General features: G+C 37.6%; 1 protein-coding gene across 1 annotated transcript in view; it reads right to left on the bottom strand.

Moving 5' to 3' along the window:
- LOC100741110 (amphoterin-induced protein 1-like) overlaps positions 1 to 22,648 on the bottom strand; it is a 336,260-nt gene that overhangs the window by 53,612 nt on the left and 260,000 nt on the right. Inside the window, exon 6 of the mRNA XM_033321946.1 lies at positions 15,762 to 15,908. Coding sequence (XP_033177837.1) covers positions 15,762 to 15,831 — 70 coding nt within the window. The 5' untranslated portion in view covers positions 15,832 to 15,908. The remainder of the gene's footprint in view (positions 1 to 15,761; positions 15,909 to 22,648) is intronic.

Consider the following 22,648-nt stretch of genomic DNA (forward strand, 5'->3'; position numbering starts at 1 on the left):
TTTCGTGATTTGGAAATTTCTTATACAAAGTATAGAACATTTTCTTTAGAATATTTTCCAATACATTTTTTCCAATATAGACACTATCTGTTTTTTATTGTATCGAAGTATTTCCTACTATATAAATAACATTCTTTAACTGTTCATTCATCTATGACATTTCGTCTAAATTCAAGTGTAGTAGCACATACGATTCTCCTAATAAGTAATTGCGGTCATTTAACAGCGAATAGAGAATCACGTTGTTCTATGGCGATAGGATTGTCGGGGAGATTATGTTTGCTCGAGATCGATGCATTACCGTTCTTGCTTTTGCGTTTTACTACAGGATCGTTGGCTTCCCGGGGTCTTGCTGGAACTAATTGCAATGAAGGCAATTATGATACTGTCAGGATAAAGACGGGCAAAGCAGATTGATAAACGGAAGCAGACGAAAAAAGAGCAATGGCGCGCAATCTCGTCTGTGTTACGTGCTTTAAAAACGCGGCTGATGTGCCGTAAAGAGTAGAATCCATTTACTTGGCCTCTTATAGATGAAAAAAGAGCAAGAACTTCTCTTTAACCGTACGTTGAAATTAATGAACATCCCAGAAAAATTCCGTTAAATTGGGTTAGATGCAGGGAAACTGATTTGTCAGTTGTCGATGATTACTCTAAAGGGTTGAATTATTCGAACAATCGACAATTTCGTTCTCTTTGAACTTCACACTGTTTCCAACGAGAGAGACACCGTTTTCTAGAAAGTAGTTATCAAGAGTAGTGTAGAAACGACTTGAAATATTACAATAAATCTTTAAACAATCTAAATAATAACCAATGTTATAACCACGTGTAATTTTATATAAATTCAAAGCAAGTTTGAACATGAGTCAACATTGATCATGCAAATACGCGATATAGCATCAATCCATAATTCCCCTGCTATGGAATTATAGGAAGTATGACGGTACTTGTATCATTACTCTTAACATACCACGATCTATAAATCTTATCGGTAATCGAATAGGGAAATTCATCATTCGCAGGTGCAATCGATTAAGATCTTTCAGCATCATCGTAGGAGATGCGAATCGATTAGATGCGATAACATTTTTTCCCGACAGATCGTAATTTTTCATCTATAGTATCGTTGGAGGTTTACGCGCGTTAATGGTGATCCAGCAGATAATATAATTCATGCTCACGCACGTGCAAGACCCAGTCCCGATAGTAACGGCGCCGATGATTTACTGGCGCGCCAGTACACGCGGACTACGAACGATTTGTTTTAACGCTACAGTTTCCCGGAGCAATAAATAAAACCAGCCGCGTAAAACGAGTACACGCTGAAATTATCGTTTCGACCTGATTAATTAACGAACCAGCCACGGAAATTCTACGTCGCTCTTACGCAGTCCGTTCAGTCTCCCGTAATATGATTCGATAATCCTTCAGGAGTACAGATAATAATTCGCAGAGGTTTGAACGTCCATGTGAAACGTGACTTTTGTGACAGTCGAGTTACGTTGCTGGTTAATGCTTCGCAGAACTTGCTAAGTCGGATATCCTACGTGTATTTAAAAAATGACTCAACTTGAACAACTGTTTTACGAAAAACGGAAAATGATGTAGGAACTTTTGAAATACACGTGCGATGCGACGCAGCATTTCTAAAGAGATTGCAAATTTAGTGACTACTTTCTAATGGTACGTAGGCTGCATTATGTATATTGTGAAAATTAATTCCAGTACTAAAAGTGGAATACGAGATAGGTCCATAAAGATAAGATAAAGATATTAAGCTACGAGACAATTGAAATTATCAATCCTCATAAAATTTGAGAGAATTACAAGACCATAATACTATATTATTTTTCGAACGAGATATGGATCTTCTTTGTACTGGAAATTTCGACTTTTCTCAAAAGATACGTTGTATCAAAGATATGGATCGAACCTATTTATGAAAAATTTCCATAAATTGAAATTTGATGGCCGAAAATGACTTCGAAATTACAAGGCAACGGGGATCGGATGTCTGATTTTATATTTGATACTATGCTTGATCAAACAATGAATTAACGTTGTTTCGATACAGGCTCAATCAGCTCGAACAACTTCATACGTTTTCGCTTAGTGAACTATCGAATATAGGCCACTACGCAGCCAGGAATAAATGTGGGAAAGTAGCCAGGAAGTTAAATTATTTGCAATGGAGTTTCGATTATTCGATTTCCGATTATCAGAGAGTCCGTTTTATTTGAAGGAGCCCCGTGCAAGCTTCGAACGATCGGGAACTCCATTAAGGATAATCGACGTTTCTTTGTATCGGGCATTCGAGTTTTTCCTTCTTAAGGCTCCTTTCAAACTTCGTAATGCATTTTCTACCAACTCGGAAACTGCATGATTGGTAGCTTTAATCTACGTAAACGATGGTAATCGGACACTCGTAGCTTAACTCCATACCAGAAAAATCTTCCTTTGTAATTAACGATTTTAATACAAAGTTAGCATTGTTAATATAATTATTGAAAATGTATAGGTTCATTTTTAATTGTCTTCATATATACTCGGCAGCGCGAGGGCATGCTTGATTACAACTAACATCTGGGAGAAATTATGAAATAATAAAATTATTGATGAGTCTTATTAAATTTCACATATTCTGTTTTACCACACGAGAATATGTATTTAATAAATGATACATTAAATACCTTATCTCAGACATGAAATAATGACTATACAGTTAAAAATGGTGTCTATATTCTATTAAAGAGGAGTGTAGTGTAACAAAGTTGCTTGTTTGGATAGAAAAATTTGAATTCGATGAGCTCCGATCTAAAATATCAATATTAGAAACCTCTGACCTCTATTCCATATTAAAATAGAAACGAGATTGTAAAATAATATTCCAGTGTGAAAGGCTTGCAGGTAAGATAATATTCAATGGAGTGAAGATGAGAAAGAAGCAAAGGGGTTCTAAGGTTCGTCGTTAGTTCGCGAACTAAGAACGGAAAGATAGGGCGGCAGCATAATCAACTGTCGTTATGGCATCTTTGGGAGCATCGTTAGTTTTTTCACTCGTTTTAGTCGTAGATGTCCATGATACAAACGCGACGAAAGAGTGTGGGAACGAGAGAGACAGGGAAAGATAGAGAGAGCGAAAGAGAAGCAGAGAACGTGTGCACGCAGGAAGCCACGTTTGTACTCGTATTACACAGACAGTGGTCGGCGAACTGACGTACTGTAATTACCGTGGCAATTACTGCCGACACATTTCACATATACGTTGCCGCCTCATTGTGCTGTTCCGTTGCGCTCGAATTTTCGTGCCCACCGACTCGCCAACTCGCTAGATAAACAGATAAAAGTAGTCGAACAAGGGTTGAACGTATCGAAGGGATGAAACGACTCTATCGGCCAGAGGTGAATTTATTGCAACGGAAACGGTTCGGTTCTTGATACGTCTTTTCAGACCGTACGACTCCAATTATGCACTACGTCCAATTCGTGAGAATTACGTGTTAAGAGAGAGAGAGGGGGGGAGGGAGGGAGAGAGAGAGAGGGAGGGAGAGAGAGAGAGAGAGAGAAAGAAAGGGGGGGTTGAAAGCATTTATATTAGATTGAATGCAAAGTTTATGTATTTTTTAATAACCGTAAGTTATTTCTTTGTTCCCGTAACCTGATTTGATATTCCACTAAATGCTGTGATTATCGGTGTATTTCTTTTTAATTCTCGTTGAAAGAAAAGGAATTGTTTTTCAGTAGAATGCAGAACAATGGTCCAGCATATATGAGTTTTATAACTACAGTAAAAGAATTGGAGAATTAAAGTAGAAAATTAATATGAAGCATTCTCCATATTCGTTAGTCGTTGTAGAACCGTTTTGAATTAATGAGACAAGATTATAATTAACATATATTTTAAAATCGATACTTATAGAATATAATATAATCTTATATTCCGTAGGAATATTGTATCTTGTAGGAATATATAATTAGCTTAATTTACTCCTTAATGAAATAATGTAGCTGAATTAGAACAATGAGCAGATAATGTATATATGTTAGACAATGTGTAACGAGGTAATTTGATAATATATGTACATAAGTCGATTCACAATAATCATAATATACCTCGGTGAATCGTGTATTCGAGTGGAAGAAAAAAGATATATTAGATGTCTCTTATGAAAAAGGAAGATGTATATGTATATGATTTATCGTGATGTTTACTTGTCATACGATATTTTTTTTAATTTTCTTTGATTAATGTATTTGTATGTATATTAGAAGATTTAGCATCAACTTAGCGGCAACTAGGATAGTTAGCATCGCAAGATAGTTCTTGGATCGATCGTTACAGCGTCGAACCACTGCGGACTAACTAAAATGGTGGCAACCACTTTAGTATAATTGTGGCTTCGACCTTCTTGAAACTTTAATAGACACGTGTATATTATGTATAACCAATGACAGGTTGAGTAACGTTATTAGTCATGAACTACGAAGAACATTAATTTATTCATTTCCTACGAACATATACGTAACAGACAAGAAACGAAATTAACACTGAAGGAAACGCTAGTCGTAATTTAAAACTCTGAGAATTCGAACATATTTGTAAGACAAATTTCTCTTTCTAGAATGATAAAACAACACACTACTATCGCACTTAAGAAACCAATAAGAATGAAGAAGCAATGCGTTTTGAAACCACACGAACCATTCTGAAAAAAGATCGTTTCATTTCGAAGGATAAAATAATGGAAATGACCCCAAAAACGTACAATTCTGTAGACGAATTAGATACCAGGGCCGATATTAGCGTTTATATCCATTTCGCGGTAGTGTTTCAGGCTATTTACGACTCTTCGTCATTGTCGGCTTTTAATTCACACGAATTTAATTCCAGTCCATTTTCCGGCCTATACGACCATCGATGGGTCCGCGGTTGCGGTAGTGGTAGCGCGCGCACCACCCATTATGCAACGAATAATAATAATGATGTATTATTCGCCAGTTACAATAGATACCGAGGGGATTGAAAATTGCACCGAAACAGGCTTTTGTTATCATAATTAATGAACTCCATCGAAGTGCACGGTTGGTAGCAACTTTCATCTTCCGAATGACGAGCGACCGCTATGTAGTTAGATATATCGCGTTGACACATACTCTCGATTGGCGTGGTTACGTCGCTAGAATTATTATCAAGTCCGACGTGGAATATATGCCATGAGTCGGTGCTCCGTAGCTCATTCGGCAACCCTGAAATTTCACAGTTATCTTGCCGGTCATATGCGGACGAAAGCACGCTTTATCCCATTCTCTCGTGGTTCACCCTCCACCGACCTTCCACGGAAACTAACTTGACCTGGCCCATCATTTCCGGTTCCTCGCTGTAGTTTGTAATGCGAGCTGAACCTTGTTCCGGCGTAATAACATGCGCTAATTGAGATGGATCTCTGCGGACCCTGCGAAAGAATTAAAAACCGCGATGCCAGGCCTCTGCTTTCCGGAGAGATTAAAGCGAGGAAAAGCAAGTCGCATAGTTTCAGAATCAGTGATCGATCTGTGGGTGGAAATGGAATGGGCGAACGACACGAACACTTTTTTATGGTAATAGTTGAAATTGGAAAGAATTACAAATATTATTGATATATCATAATTCAGTTCTGACATGTTCTAAGAATGTACGTATGATAATACATTTTCATTAATAATATTGTAATAATTTATCGATAATATCATTAATAATTTCAATAATATATTTTATGGCATTTTTTCTCTAGCACGTAAGAGGTATTTTTCTTGGATATGTAACATAGATTTCCTGTGTACTTTTAGAAAAATTCTTGAGGAAAATGATTAATATGAAGATGTAAAGCGATAAAGGTAGTCAAAAATAACTATGATCGATAGACTTATTAAAAGTGGTAATATTTAATAACTAGTTTATGTCGTACATAAGCCACCAAAAATAAAGTAAAGCTAGTTTATATGTCTTCGTGTTTTTGTATAAGAGTTTTTATAATTAAAACACCTTTTATAACAGCTAATAGCAGATGTATACTAGCTTATGTAAACAGGTTACATTTGTCAGTTTTATGAAGTATATTGGGGTTCAGGTAATCTTTCTAGGATGAACATTACTTTTTTTAATTTCAGCACCTTAGCTTATTATACGTATCTAAATGTAAAAGTCCCATTGCTTTTTGTTTTTTTTTTTTTTTAATTAAAGTTTTACATATAATTTAGGGGAAGAGTCAATAGATTTTAATTTGACATATTCATTAGTAAAACTATTGTCTGACAAATTAAGCTGCTGAAATCGTTGACAGGTTTCTCCAGCCTACGGTTTACTTTCGGAAATGACTGTCACTCACAATAAAAAACGACTCACATGGAACTGGTATATTATCTACGAAAGCGTGTGAGTCATATGATGAACAATAACATAATAAATATAGCCTGAAAGATCACACGTTTTTCTCAGATTTGAGTGTTTTCTTGTATAATTATTTAAAAGAGAAGGTGTAATTTTTTACAAATATAAAAAAACAAATTAAACTATTTATAGATGGCAAGATCCATGACGCATTTTGTTTTAAATTCAAGAGTGACGAACACACGAGATTCAATATTTTACAATAAAAAATGAAACTGGATTCCAGAAAAAAGTTCCCAAATTTACAAAATATACAAAAGCTTCATTGTGCAAGTACACCGTAAGTATATCGTTATTCATAAAAAGAAATTATCTGAAAATTTATTTGCTATCTTTATTGCTCGTTATTTATAATGCGTATGAAGACATAAAAATTACCACCAGAAAACTTAATATATCCTACAACCTTTATAGCTGGTATATTACCCATGCTTCGTCAATCGCTGAATAATTCATAACACTACCTTTCGCAGAAACATAATATTGGTACACGCTCGATGACTAAATCTTATCATCAAAGCAATTATGATAACGACAAGATAGGCCGATAGACGGAGGAATGAGATAGCTAAATTTATTGCAAAACTCAATCGCGAAAGAACATACAGATCTATACTGAAATCTCAACCAGTATTACTTGTACACATTGTGTACATAAAACTTTCTCAAATTTCTAAAAGTCTACATTCCCCGAATTATAACACCACTGCATCAAAATATAACTAAAATAACATCTCTTTACTTCACGATTATTCTTCTTGCGTATTTTCCACTATATAATTATTTTCGTCTTTGTCATGACTTTAAGTTTAATTTATATCACCACCACATCCTTCCCTTTCACATTTCACACATTCAGAATTAAAAACTGTCAACAGGTTTTACCGAAATTTCAACTCACCTCTCGAATCATCCTGTCTTCGTCCGCAATATTAGCCACACTGCACATAACACGTAGGAGAAACGCGATATCTTATCCAAACGAGTGACAGCTGGTCACGACGCGTTCGACGCACGATCGTTGATGGAAACGCACGAGATAGTTCCATTCGGCGATGACGGAGGCGAGAAAATGGAGTTGCGAGTTTACGCGCTAAACGGTATTCGGTCGACGACCTTACGTTTTCGTTTCTGGCTCGTAAACGCGTGAACGATTAAAATCTGGCAGCTAGCACACTTTTTTTTTTAACAGGCATTTAACCTTCGTGTCGCGGCACGAATATCATCACATCGATTATACTCGGAATAACGTTGTATACCATAGTCACATGTATTCCTCGAATCCCTTTGTGACCAAGAATTTCTATGTTTTACAACGTTCTCGAAGAAACTAGCGATATAGTGGCAAAAGAAAATGAGCGACACTTCGTCTTATCGAACGTCATTTTTTCAGCTTAACGTAATAAATGTAAATGTATCGAGTTCCGAGCACGACACTACCGGTTGCACGATAACAAAGACGCAACCACTCCGGCAGAGTTGAAAAACACATAGATTAGTCGAAGATAAAAGTCTGTATTTACTACTTTCTCGACGATTACACGATTCTAATCTCAGCCGCGTTTCACTCCCTCTTTTACCATTATCGATTCGCTAATCGACCTTGGGTTTCTCTTTCTTCTCGTTTTCTTCTTTTTTTTCTCCTTGATTCGTTCGGTAGTAAACGGATCGTTGGAAAATAGGTTATTTCAGGCTGGAAAACTTTCTCAGCGGGGATCGAGAAGGAGTTACGAGTTGTTTGGGAAAGCAAAGAAGTTTCCCAGTGCCGAGTGGACACGATTACTCGGTGGAAAAAGAATAAGGAGGGCCGGGAAAATGGGCCGGGTTGATTGCTAAAAATTACGCCGCGCACGCCTCCTCCATCTGTACACTCGGGATAAGCGAGTCGATCTAGCGTGAGATTGCATCTTCTTGTTAGAATTTGCAACAGCTGCCCTCCCCTGGCATTCAGCAACTGCTCTGGCTAGCTGTACGAATACCGACTCAACTACCCGGCCCTTCTTTCTTCTCCCCTCGCCTCACTCCCCATTCCTATACACTTCCGATCAGTACAGAAAGAGACGTTTGAAAGAGATCAAACTTCTTTGAGAACGTGTTTGTTAATTCAATAATATACAGTACTAGTAGGTACTGGACAGCATATTTTCATTTTCGAGAACAAGTACGCTGCATGTTACATCGATTAACGCATTCTACGTCCTTTACAAGACTGTTTTAGAGATAATTCAAGGATGCCTCAGAATTGCTTCAAGAATATTTCAAGCGTGTTTGAAAGAATGTTCCAAGGTTTCTTTAAAATTGGTTCAGGATGATTTCATTGATATTCTTCGAACGACGGTTCTATCAATCTTTACATCCTTCTGTTTCTGACTATATCAAACGCGTATTTCCGTGTACGATTTGATCGACCTTAACAAACTAATTAAATCGATCAATTCACAGCTCTTTTAAAAAGTACGTTTCAGGAAATTTTGTGGTTTCAAAGGTATGTAACAAAAGCCTACATTACAAGGAATGTTCATAAAGTTGACAGTGTCAAAAAACAAGATGCAAAGGACTCGGTCTCGACGGAAACAATTCATCGATCACGTATAGTGTGCAGCACCGGCGTTTCTCCATTCAAAACAATTTCTTCCTCCAAGCGAAAGGGGAATGGAGACGTGTATTCAAGATGATCGTGACAAATGGAACGGTCGGTGCAACCCGGTGACGCCCTGCAAAAAGAAATAAATTTCTCCGGCGGGCAAGTGACGTTTGCGTCATAAATGATGTACGATCGAGAACGGAGTCGCTGTTTATTTAACTGCAGTTTCACCCCACGTTACTTCCTCCGTTGACATTGAATCCGGTCGAATGCTCGCGTGGCACTGATTTTCGCGACGTCGAGTGGAATGACGCGTGATGTTACGCGTTTCACTGACAACTGTTTGCCCGGGCGAATCCTGCTATCCGAAACATTTCGCATAGTGGTTGATAATTGCACGCTCTCGCGGTCACATTTTTGGCCACGATAACGACAAAGTTGTCGCGCGGCTCGTCTCTCGTTGGTTATCTCTCGTCTCGTCTTGATATCTGTATACATTTAGAGTATTTCTGCAATCATGACGCAATGGAAAACGAAGAGTGACGTATCGTGAAAAGATTAGTTGTACGCGCGTGATAAAGTTTTTGAGTCATATGAGAACTTGATTGAGAAAAGAATTACTTCCAGTCAAACGAAACTTCACTTTTCAGTTTCTTCGAAAAGAAACCTTATTTTTATGGAAAATAGTTGCAAAAGTTCGACTTAGATGTACAATTTCGATTTTTAATAGGTTTCTAGTTTGCTTTGGTACGAAACATACGTTAGAATCGAGTTGAGGCTATTACTGTTTGAGATGAATTGGAAAACACGTCATTGTCATGCAAATGAGTTCATCAAAGAGGTATCCAAGTTTTATCCACGAGGAGTGATTTACAGCTGGTATTCCTCAGAACAGGGTCGTTACAGAACATACAAAACTTTTTACGATACTGCAAGTACTCCCATTTCCATTATTAAACTAGTCTTTTAGCGATCTTTTTTCAAAACTGTACGAAGTGTGTAATATACAGTACAGTACTATCACGTAGGAGTAATATACAGCGTCATATGAGTGAACTATGAGACGAAATAGATTGACACTTTCCTTTCTTCCTCACGTTCTGTATTTTAGAATTTTAGTTTGAATTAATACTGTAGAGATTAGAACGATGAAACATTCACTGCTGATTGAATTTATTTACTGATACTTGTATCTTGTATTTGACTAAAAAATTACCATAGATGCTTTCCCAAAATTTTGAATTTACGATGCACGATATAAAATTAAATACTGATTCCAATTCAAGACACGTACTGAACGCTTCAATCGACGATCTCATTATTCTTGTTCTATCAACCGTGTAACACTTAGCAGCACCAATCAATATAAAAAAAATGTACCAAACTATCTCCACTTACGTATCAACGGATCCTCAACTTTTGAACGTCGGTGTAGGTACCCTCGTTTCACTGAATGAAGATTTACTCGAGCAAACGTGACATTTCGACGCGACGCGGCGTGGAGTTATATCTCTCGAGAGTGTCTCGAGGACCGAGATTCATACTGTACAAAACGGTCTAGGTATGATAAACAAAAGTATCAGTGACGTTTCGCGTAGTCGACGTGTTGAATTTCCAGTGCAATCTGTCGGCGAAGGTGCGTTCGAATATGCATTATTGAACGAGAACGAAGAACTCGCATCGCGTCGTTGGGATACTCGTTCTATCTCGACAATCATGACAAAAAGGTCACGGTTCCGTGATTCTATGTTTTATATACATCGATACATACGTCAATCGGTGCGGGAATTTCACATGAGATTTACGCGAAAGAAAAATAAGAAAGCGACAGGAATTTTCAACATGCATCATTGTTACGTATAAATATTTTATTGTTACACGGCCTCGTTCCCAGTCGTTGAATTGAATTACACTTTTACGAGTTTATAGCAGCCGGTGCCTATAAAATTGCCTTGTAGTTTAGCAGCCTTTTCAGCTTGATCCGTGGAGCGAGTACATATATATTGGAGGGAGGAAAAATATCGGTCGATGTTTCAGCCAGCAAATCCAGTCTGGCCGTTAACCCGAAGAAAATGTAATTTCGAACAAAAGAAAGCGCAGAGGGCGAAAGCTACGCTGCGCCGGAGATAACTATTACCGGTTGCGCTAAGGGTTCGTAAAGAATTTAATGTGCGCGCTGCTTGCCGGAAAAGTGGAAGAGCTTTTCTTCGAACCGTTTCGAAGGACTAAAATAAAAACTTCATCCTTTATTTTTAAAGCCCTTTTAGAGTCTCAAGCAACCAGAGTTTTAGAGCATCGTTCGTCACCGGATTAACTTTTCGCCTTGGCACTTCAAATTGACGTAAAGGCCGACTTATGAACGCAGAAACAAAACGGACATGTTACTACCGTATGTTCTTTCCCAATTATCTTCTGGCGTCTCCTGGTATATATGTATATATATATGTGTGTGTGTGTGTGTGCGTGCGTGCGTGCGTGCGTGCGTGCGTGTGTGTGTGTGTGTGTGTGTGTGTGTGTACATATATATACATACATATATACATATATGATACATATATACATATATGTACATATATATATATATATATACATATATGAAAACAGGTTTTATTATGGATAGAATTCGATTCCACAACGAATTCGATAGCGTAAAACGAGGAAGGATTTCGCGGAGATCGTATGATGTATTTGACCTGATTTACGAATGATACCTATCTTTATGTTCCAATAATTCTTGTGGAACCCGAGCTTTCCTAGATTGATTTCCACGGAAACGTATTTGCAGTAACTGGCATCGTATAACGAACGGAACCGTGTCGAAGAACGACGAGAATCTATCTGTATAAACTCAAAATCTCTGACCTATAAAAAACTTCTACCATTTCAGATCCAAAATTAACTTCTAGTACGTTAAATCTACAAAGTTTACTACTTCTCTGGAATAGTACTCTTCTCTTTTCTTGTTCGAGGAACCGTTCTTCTTGTACATTCTATAATTATGAAATACATAGAGTTCCCAAAATTGTGACCATTGACGAAGGTATATGTTCGTAGTATAGGAAAGTTACGTTCTATATTCTAAGTCAACGTACGATAACGTATCGCTGAAATTCGCGCAATGTAGCCAATCTTCGGACCACTTATCCCAATTCTATCGGTAACTGCCGCCGAAACGTAGTCAGCAGGTTTGGTGGCAGTGAAATGAAACGAATTGCGATCGATACCAGCACGTAGGGGCACGTAATCGCTATTAGCTGCGGCTATCAACTAACCACGATGTGGATGATCTGTAGCAGTACGAAATAATCGCAATTAACTCCAGCTATCGGCTGGCTGTAAGGTCGATATATGTACAGCACCAGGACGGAATAATCACGATTAACGGGCTCCATCAGTTGGCCATTATGTCGATTTCACATAGTCGTATATTTTTCAAGGGAAACTCGCGGACCCATTTACCCACTGACGTATTTCCGCGGGGGTGTATTCCAGTTTCGTTTCAACCATGTTGCTACGTATGAAAAGAGGTCTAAAACAGGGTCACTGGATATTCCCTTTCAGTCCTAGCTACATTCTCTATTTCGTGATCAACGCGTCAGTGCACCTCGTTTTCTCTTTTATTCTCCTGACTTTTTACTCTTTTTGTTTATCAATTAATCGTCTGATTTTTGCGTACTGCATCTTTGATGCCTGAAATTCGAGAGAGATTCGTATAAATGGTCGAAGACATCTGCCGCAACACATTGTATATCTTTGTTATTATTACGAATAATATATTTACTAAAATTAAACAGCGAACAGTAGAAAATGTATATTTCTTTTGAAGAAATGCAAAAAGTTTTGAAGTTTCGTTAAAAAATTCCTTTTCGTTTTATTCGTAACATTTCAATTGCAATCTTGTTCGATCAATCTACGCTATCGAATTGCGTGTCTTTAAAATTGTGATTCTGAAATTCCAAGATTTCGTTGAATATTTTCTTACCGTTGTATCTTTCAATATTTGGATTCCACGATTCTATGAAATTTAAACGTATTGAAGCATTTGCGGCGTTATGATAAACTATTTCCTGGTTTTTAATGGGTTGATTTGAAACGATTAAACGAAACCCTTTTAGAAGAAAAAAACTGAGATAGAAATGAATCAATACGAAAACTTTTTCGCAATATTAAAATACTAAAACTCTAAATCATTCAAGAAAAAACTTCTTCTCTACATCCACCCTGTACATCCTACAGGGAGGGCATTATTACGCGTTTAGCCAAGTCAGTAAATAACGTTCACGGACTGTGCGTCATTGTGGCCGTAGCTCTGCAAACTCTATTCGATGCATCCAATTTCCACTGATGATGACCAACTTTGCTTTACTTGAACGCGGTCTATGCCCGACAGAAACCGCATCCTTTGCGTCCGCGTAACAGCATTGACAGAATAATACGCACACCCCGTACGATAGGGCGGAAGGAGGCATTCGTTGCAGGCGAAATTTACGGCATTGGGATTGAATAAATAGGCAACGTGGCAAACGTGTGCCTTTAGGATCAGCAGATGCGTTATCGGTCATACGTTCGCCACCGATGTATGAACACGACGGGATTGTAATCAACATAACGGGGAAATAAACGTGCACGTGGGATGTTCGCCGTATCCACAAGTCACCCACTGACACCCGTTAGCGTTTCTCTAGGTTTCGCAATCACACTGTTGCGTTTTGAACGCAGCCGTGTGCAGGCACGAGTGCAAATGGCGCGTCCTCCACTCTGCGGCCAAAGGATCATCTGATATTCTAATGCTATTTTCAACAGTCCAAACTAATACATTGATGCATCAAAGCAGCATCTATGTGAAACGAGCTTCAATTTTATCAAATGGAATTGCGATTAGGATTTCTTGGATTCTTTGGATTTCGTGATTTGACAACCGCATGTAATTATATAATAACAATAATAATTAATTTTAATGCCGTATTTTGATCGTTTTAATACATCTGGAAATTATTACGAATTATCATGATTACGAAAATTTGATACTTTACTGATACCGGTTTGAAATTTGATAGATTTGAAAATTTGACGAAGATAAGAAGCGTAGGAGGAAGAAATATAGAACCTAATAAAGAAGCACTGTACTGGAAAATAAAGATACACGTAAATACATTTTATACGTATTTGATCTGCTTGAAGCATTATGCTGAAAATATAATTGATAATTCGATGTTTAAATTCATCAAGATAAAACCAATCAATTCCACAATTATTTCAATCGATATTCAATTGCTATTAAAAGGATAGCAAATGAGTAACTCCTTGATCGTCTTGACGCGCAGGTAATAATCTGAGCGGGTTCATTCTTCTCCCGTAAATTTAAATTTCACCTCGAGCTTCGGTCTGCTAGGGTATGGTAATATCGATTCGCACTAAAAATACAAGTATCGTTCCCGTGGGACTCTGGAGCTCCACGATAGCCCCAATATAATTCCACTTTCTGGTAATTCCGTCATTCGTTATACGTTTCTATTTTGCGTTGAAACCGTGCCGTGATGGCCGTGGCACACAGTTATGAATTTGAATGCAAGTGCGAAAGAGAACACGCCGCGGTGCACCGCAACTTGCCCAGTAATTTTGGTCGTGTCGTAGCCACGTTTGTGCCTATACCAAGTAATGTAATCAACCCTTAACAGTCCATTTCTTTCCCTGTTCCTTACACTGGTACCATTTTGTTTCATTGGCAGCCGTTTTGTTTCAAGAGAATACAATAGAACTCCGTTTATCCGAACTCATCGACGAACAAACAGCTTATATTGTACAATTTAAGTTCATATAATAGAAGCTTATCAATTTTCCACACTATCTATTATGCTTGTTCCGAGGTAAACGTAAAGAATTAGTCACATAGTCGCATAATCACCGTAGGAAAAGTAATATGTGTATAGCGACACAAACTGATTGGATTTGGTAATTGAGTTTGGAAATTTAAAATTTAAAATTTCGTAGGTTAATTTTTGTAGGGTGGCTAGTCGTGTAGGATGGCCGAATTAATCGAAAAATTATACGGTTACCAAGGGAAGGAATTAATTAAAATGGTTCATCAAGTTTATTGGGAAAGAAAGTATAGTTCGCGTTGATTACGCGCTAAATGGACTCGTTAACTTAATAGCAGTTATTTCTATTGCTCTTTGGTACAAATTCGCTACTAAAGAAGTAAAAAGGAAATTCCATTTATTTCTTGAGAGTAAATCATTTCGTCGGTGTTTGCAATATTTATTTGCAATTTATATTTTAATAATTGTAGATCGTAATTTTGTACGATTGTATATTACGGTGACGAACGATGAAATTATTATAGATAATAAAAGAATATACGTCGCCTATTATGTCATTTTGTCACGCATCAAATTATAAAACATTTCAACTGTTCTTCAGTTAAAAAAATATCATAACTCTCATAATTATAATGGTAACACGCCTTTCTCAAGACTACAATACAATTACAGTATTCTGACGAATGGAATATCTGATGACCGAAATGCACATTCTCATAAGAATTTACGTATCTAACTGTTCTGACGCATTCATAACGACAGTTCCTCAGGCCACGTATCTATCGTAACCCTAGCCTAATCCTCCAGTCAACGCACGAAACAGCGTCAAAGAGCAAAGAAGCATGAAATCGACCCAAATATAAATCCACACATGTTCCATCAACGAACAGAATTCAATTTTACAGAGGGTTAGAACAGATTTACTCACGTCTGTGGAGATTTTCTTGGCGGCGCGTCGGTGCCTCGTCACTTGGTCCGTGGATCGATCGCCGGCACATCAATATGTCGCTCCTGATCGCTGACTCGAAGATTCCTCGTCGACGTAAGTGGCGGCAATCCCCGCAGACGCGTGACACTAAAACACCAAAGACGAATGGTCCTTTATTAGATGAGTTCGCGGTGGACAGGTTTACGATGCAATCGATATCGACAGGTTCCGTAGTAGCCACGTGCAACATCACGCTCGCGTTTTCGCGTTGAGCTGTCGCCGCGAGCATAGATATTATTGAATTCCTGATATGCGCGACTCGTCGCGCGCGCACTCCACCGAACGATAATTAACGCTGGCTATGCATTTTTCATGACACTTTTAATTGCAACGCTGTATCATGTGGCCGCTTTAATCAGGCCGAACTAATTTTCCCGCGGCCACCGTTCGAGACTTCGGCGAAACTTGTCGACCATTGCAGAGGCCATTGCGTTGCATGATTAAAAAGTTTTGCACCTAACCACGAAACGAACCGCGGGGACCCTTTTAATTTGGATTTAAGGCGCGCGCGGGACGAACCAGCCAGCTTTATTCGCGCCGACCGTGAAATTGTCGAGAGACAGGGAGCCGCGCCTTTTCGGGTTCGAATAGAGCTCCGAAATTGCGGGAAACTGGCTCGTCGAGCGTGATTTCGCTCGTTCGTTTCGTTCCGTTGGTGAATGGCAACCCGGTTGAAACACGAGAACGATATTGCGAAAGAAGTTGAATGGGCTGTTAGGTAAATTGCAAGTACACTGGTGAGGACCAGTGGCAATTGGCGGATTTATTGGGAAATTCCTACGTTAGGTGTTCGCGCAATTTTAATTTGGTAGATCTAGGGAATGTTTGGCTAATTCAAATTCTTCTATCCAGAGGAATGTTTTATTATCTCAATCTTCGTATAATATTTATACTGTGATTTCGTTTAATTATTAAATAGAGCTCTACTGATGTGCCTGTAATGAAATTCTGAATGTATCAACTTCGGCGCAAAGAATAATAGACAATCGTAGGAAAAGTTATATGGAACAAAGGGACTTTTTGACAAACCTGGAACTGTCAGTTGCAAAAGCGGCCAACAACTGCTATGTTATTAGCTGTCGCGCGAGCGTGGCAACCTGGTTGAAATAGTCACGAAGCACAAAGGCTAGGGCAGATAGATGTAACAAAAGAGAATATGGGGTCAATCGGGCAGCGACTGTGAGTAAATCGATACACACAGGAAAATGAACGAAAGCTGACGATAAAAGGAAGATTGATTTACGACGGTTTATCATTGGCTTGGATGAATGGAAAGCAGTCCATCAATTCTGTCGCTGCAGGAAAAAAATGCGCGAATCAGTTGGACGTTATACCATTGCGGGTGGATGTAATTTCATGGGTGCAATTTATATGGATACGGAGAAAATTTTAATGACAGGAAGTACATTGTTTCTGCAATTGCAGTAAGAATTTTACGAAATTATTTGTCAGATAATCCAACAAAAAATAAGCAAAAATTATACTATGTACTTATATTTTATTTATTAGAAAAATAAGTGTTTATATTTTTTAATATTGTGTTTCACAGAATGAACATTTCTGGAGGAGCCATATACAAGTACTACTAAATGATACGAAATTTAATATACTTGGACTTAATTACTTAATTTGTCGTGTACAAATAGTATTTTCCATATTTACTATAATTCGAAGAATTTTCAATGCAGAAAAAAGAATTGTCAAATTACGAATCCAAATACCAGTTGTTACATACTAAGATCTTTTTTAGTAAATATAATGGAACACATACATAGGAAACTTCATCAATAACGAAACCTAAAATCACATGTAATTTCAAAATATCTAGACACCTATAAAATAACCACGATACAATCGCCACGTAGTACAACTTCATACACGCACAATCCCCTGTAGCACGGGCATTCGAATCTTACTGCACGTTCATGGAAACGTACGTGAGATTGTGTGGTCGTAACCGCGCTCCCTAAGTGAATGGCGCGTTTCCGGTTTTCTTCTGGTTCTTTGCAGCCCTTTGAATCCGTCGGCGGTTTCCATAGCCACACGATATAAGGCAGGAAGAATCGACGAAATGCGTCGATGTCTGTGGAAGAAACGAGAAGCAGCGTAAGGAGCTCGAAGAGAGAGAACGAAGGGTTCGGCCGTCTGTGGTTGGTCGAAATCCAACATACCCGATGACAAGAGAGGAGGGTAAGGTTAGATGGAACTGTACTTATGTGTACGCGAAACTGTAGTTACGAGACTGTGTATAACCACGGCGCGGTTGTTATCTAAACGCGCGCGAGGCATATAGGGGCGAGCCTTAAAAGGGGTGGTTCATTGGCGTCACGAAGGTGACAACACACACAAACACGCGCACGCGCGCGTATATATATGTATATATAAGTATAACTGCGACTATAGAAGGGACACAGTGGACCAACAGTGTGTTCGTAAGTTATGTATCGCGTTCTTTGGAGTACAACCCTTTTTCTAAGCGGCATCACTCTCATCCCTCGACACCTTTTACGCAAACCCTTCTATTCCTCCACTCTTCTTGCTTTCTGGCTCGAGCTATCTTACTCTTTCTCTGATTGTGCGCTGATGCGAGTGCGGAAAGGCTTGTGGACGATCGCGTCACGAGAACAATGGAATAGTACGAGACAATCGACTATTCATGCGGGCCAACTTTGAATGAAAATATCTCTGTTCGTCGCTAAATTAGTCTGAATTGCGGCGATGCCAATTATCAACGAGCCACAGTGCTGGTAGTTATGCATTGTGTTTTGCTTTAGGTTGAGATGCTTGAGAAATTATTCGGGAAATTGTTTGTAAGTCGATTTGTATTAATTTGTAACTTGATTATTGTCCTAATATCTTTATGACGTCAAATTTTGTCATTATTTGGTTTGTCGTTTATTGTGAAAAAATATGTGCTTTAAATAAATAAAATTTATGTTTCTACTAATTACAATAAGCGTTTTAATATATTAAAAAAGAATCAATTCAATAACTTTACTAGTGCAAAAAATTTATACAATGATAATCTTTGAAACTTGATTTTTAAATATCAATGTAAGTTAAATCGTTTTATTTTATTAATAAACTTACAGTCGAAGGCATATTCGAATATTCATGGATATTTTATCATTCTGTTAACACAATTACATTATGCGTACTTTTAATATTACATAAATGAGCTTGCAATAATTTGCAATTTTTTACGTCAGCAAGTTTAATATAAACGCTATCAGGGACTCCGGGGAGTCAAAAAGTTTGTGAAGCGCCGCGAGAACCATTATAATTAGCGGTTAAAGCTAGTTAATTTCAAATGAACTTGTTCGAACTTTCTTAAACTTTCCTTTTTGTATTTGTTCATTATTTTTTACGCGCTGCAATTTCTCTATAATAAAATTTGCACGATCTTAATAATATTTGACATGTTGCCTATCTATCACGAACGACATTCATCTTCAGAAACGTATAAAGTAGTATTTAACTAATTGCATAACATTACACCCACAAGACTTCCTCATTCTTTCATTTTTTATTCCTCTATAGTAAAATTAATTTCCAAGATTTTAAAGACATCTTATAAATATTTTACCAGTTCCAAATCGCTTAATTCCAGATTCTCACTAAATTCTTATATCACTTTAAAATGCTACGCAAAATTTTGCAGAAAGGTATATCAGAATAAACTTTTATCTGCGAAGTTCAAATAAAACCAACGATATTACAATACAGTTGTCATACCAATTATGCAGTAATTCACATCTGCTTATAAACGTCAAGACGTAGATCAGATTAAACTAAATTATAAGAAAGTTAATAATCGATATTCGATATTCGATAAATCGAGATTTGTCTATAATCTACAAAGTTAAAACATAGATTAAATTAAATTATAAAAACAGAGAGACAGGCAGGATTTTGCCCAAATATTCCACGTGAATGATAATCTTAACTAATTGCATGACCAACGATAACCTTTGTCTTCGGTGTAACGTGAAGTAAGATACAAACTGGCACAACAAGGTTCAAGGCCATCTGTTATCTAGCGAGCCGTTATCGAACATCGGGAAGCACCGCTATTGAACTGCAATGTACGACCGCAAGAAGCAACACGGAGGTGCAAATTTGCCGGTCGTGCCTCCTGATTATCGGACAGGGGTATAGTTATCGTAACCCGAGCGCGTTCTACAACTTTAGAGTTAGAGAGCTCTGTTGGCTTTAAATGGTCATCGCACTTGTCACCGTTTTTACGTTCCTGCAGGTTTTCGATGGTAACGCAAGCTTAATGAGGCTGTCAGGCAAAAATTAAATAGAACACAAACAGAGTTGTAAACGAGATTATTAGTTTCGTTAACGTTCTCTAGAACATAGGAGGTAAAGATTTTTCCGATAAAATGCACAATGGGAGCTTTTTGCGTTAGTTATTTACAGATATGGAATTTTTAAAGAACATATATTGTTTAAATATGTTAGATTAAATAATAATTTTTATTTTATGATCTATGATACTACTCGAGAGAAATAAAAGAAATTAAAATTCTGATAGCTGTCATTTCTAGGGAAAACTTTGAAATTTCCAGCAAAATTCGAATCGATTTTGAGATACAATTGCAGAAATATTATATTAAAAGTGGTTTTTCTCGAGCAAGTAACAAACAAGAGTTCACATTGTTATCGTAAAATCTTTGTTAAACACTGCCAGTCTTCTCACATGTTTGAGAATTTGCGAATTGAGATCAAGCCACAAACAATGAATTAACGAACTTGGATAGTTCGTTAGGAACAACTGCTGTTGTTGAAAGCTGGAGCACGTGCTTGGTCGAATTTTCATTGTAAAACGCTGATCCTGAAAATCGTAAATTGCAGCCGCGCCAAAGTACAGTGTACTGAGCTGTAGAACATATAAAACTAACTGTAAAACACATGCGTACCTATTTCATATAAAATTCGTTTTGAACATATTTTGAATCTCAAAATTCTGGTATATTTACCAGACATTATTTGTCATTATAAAAATCCATCGAGAGCAGCAAGTTTATTAAATCACTCCATCCGTACATTTTTAACTTCGAAATAATGGGTTTGTTTTTCCTTTCTGTATTTTCGTCTATGTACTTCTCCAATGGAAATGAAAAAATGGAAATTTCCGGGTAAAGATCAATTCGATGGTAATGCGAAGAAATCATAAAGAACGCAACGAGGAGCATAGACGAGGATGAAAGAAAGTTTCGAATGCAGACATAAGGAAAAGAACGTGCATGGAGGCAAGAACAATCAACAAAAGAAATCAGCTATTAATGACTATTAATTCAGCTTCATTGAGTTAGAAAAGTGGTTCTCCTACGGTGTAGACGCCGAAACTTTTCGAACAATTATTGGTCTTCCATGTTCTAGAGAATTCACGAGTCGTTGATCCTCGTTTTGACGTGGATAAAGTTTCATTTTTCATTTGTTGCTTCCATTGAAGAAGGATCGAAAAGTAATTAAGAATTATTCCATCTCGACCTTTTATTCGCACGAGGAGGTTTTGTTTGCAAGAATGTGCGAATGTGTGGAAAATTTTCAATTTGCTTTAATTCCCGTTTAAGCCGAGTATTTCAGGATTCAGGCACGTTCCTTTTCTTGATTTTTTAACGCAGTAACATTTTTATGTTCTTATTTTTAAAAAATGGGGCGGTCTAATCGTGCAACTATTTCGATACTAAACTAAGTTAAGATTAAATATTTTGCTACAAATCGTTAAATACGCTTGTTTCAAAAATATAAATTATTTCTTAATTTATAGTGTGTTATTTCTCAGAATCGAATGCGATGAGTTTACAATAACTCAACGAAACGTATCCCGTTTTATCTTCTCAGTACGCGAACTAAGCCAGAACACGTTTAAACCGCGAGATTACCGTGCAATAATTCAAAGGTATTTATTTCACGATAGATCAACGATAATCGTCAATATCACAATGGTTTCCCATCGGGAAATGAACAAAAGCGATAACACCTTCGACTATTTATCACAGAACAACATGGTCCAAGGTAATTCATTCTTTCGACAATCGATGTACCAGATTTTTCTGTTCGCATCATATCTCGTAATTCAAAATTGAATAAACGCGTCACGTTCAATTTTCAACCGTGCTCTTCTTGCGTTTCTTCGTGAGATCCACAACCCTACAAATTCCTATTTCCCAATGTCGTTTAGTAAGAAAACTTTCGTTTCTAACGTTATATTAAAGTATTTTCACAAATTAAATTCTTATTAATTAAATGCAGAAGTGCCCTACTACCTCCACAAAGAAACCTACCTAGTAACTAGACAACAAATAAATAACAAAAATAATCGACGCTAAATCTATCCCAACATCCTCATACACACAAGATACTATTCTGTCAAGATTAATGACAGATAGTATAGTAAAATAGATTGCTACATTCTGCACCTACAACAATCTTCGAATTAAGTTGGCCGATACACAAGAACCGAGGAGAATGGCAGAACGGGCTGGAATAAATTCCAATACCGCGTGCTTAGAAGCGGCAAAGAAGCGGAATTTACTAGGGGTTAGCGTTATCTGACGACGCTAAAACTGCTGCTATGCGACAAAGAATTCCAAGCGTTTATATCTAAGAGTGCGCACATCGTTCGGCTATTCTTACGCTTATCTGTAATTCTCTATTTTTTTTAACCGTTTTTTTCTTATCCGAATGTATACTCGAGATATTTCTCGACTGCTGATATCAACGGTGGCCACGTTCACGATCTACGTTCGACTCTCCAGATACAACCCCCGATGGATCGGAGAACCCTGTTTCCCTTTTTCACTCGTAATAAATGC

The sequence above is a fragment of the Bombus impatiens genome, unplaced genomic scaffold, assembly GCF_000188095.3.
Source record: "Bombus impatiens unplaced genomic scaffold, BIMP_2.2 scf_0543, whole genome shotgun sequence".
Lineage (NCBI taxonomy): Eukaryota > Metazoa > Arthropoda > Insecta > Hymenoptera > Apidae > Bombus > Bombus impatiens.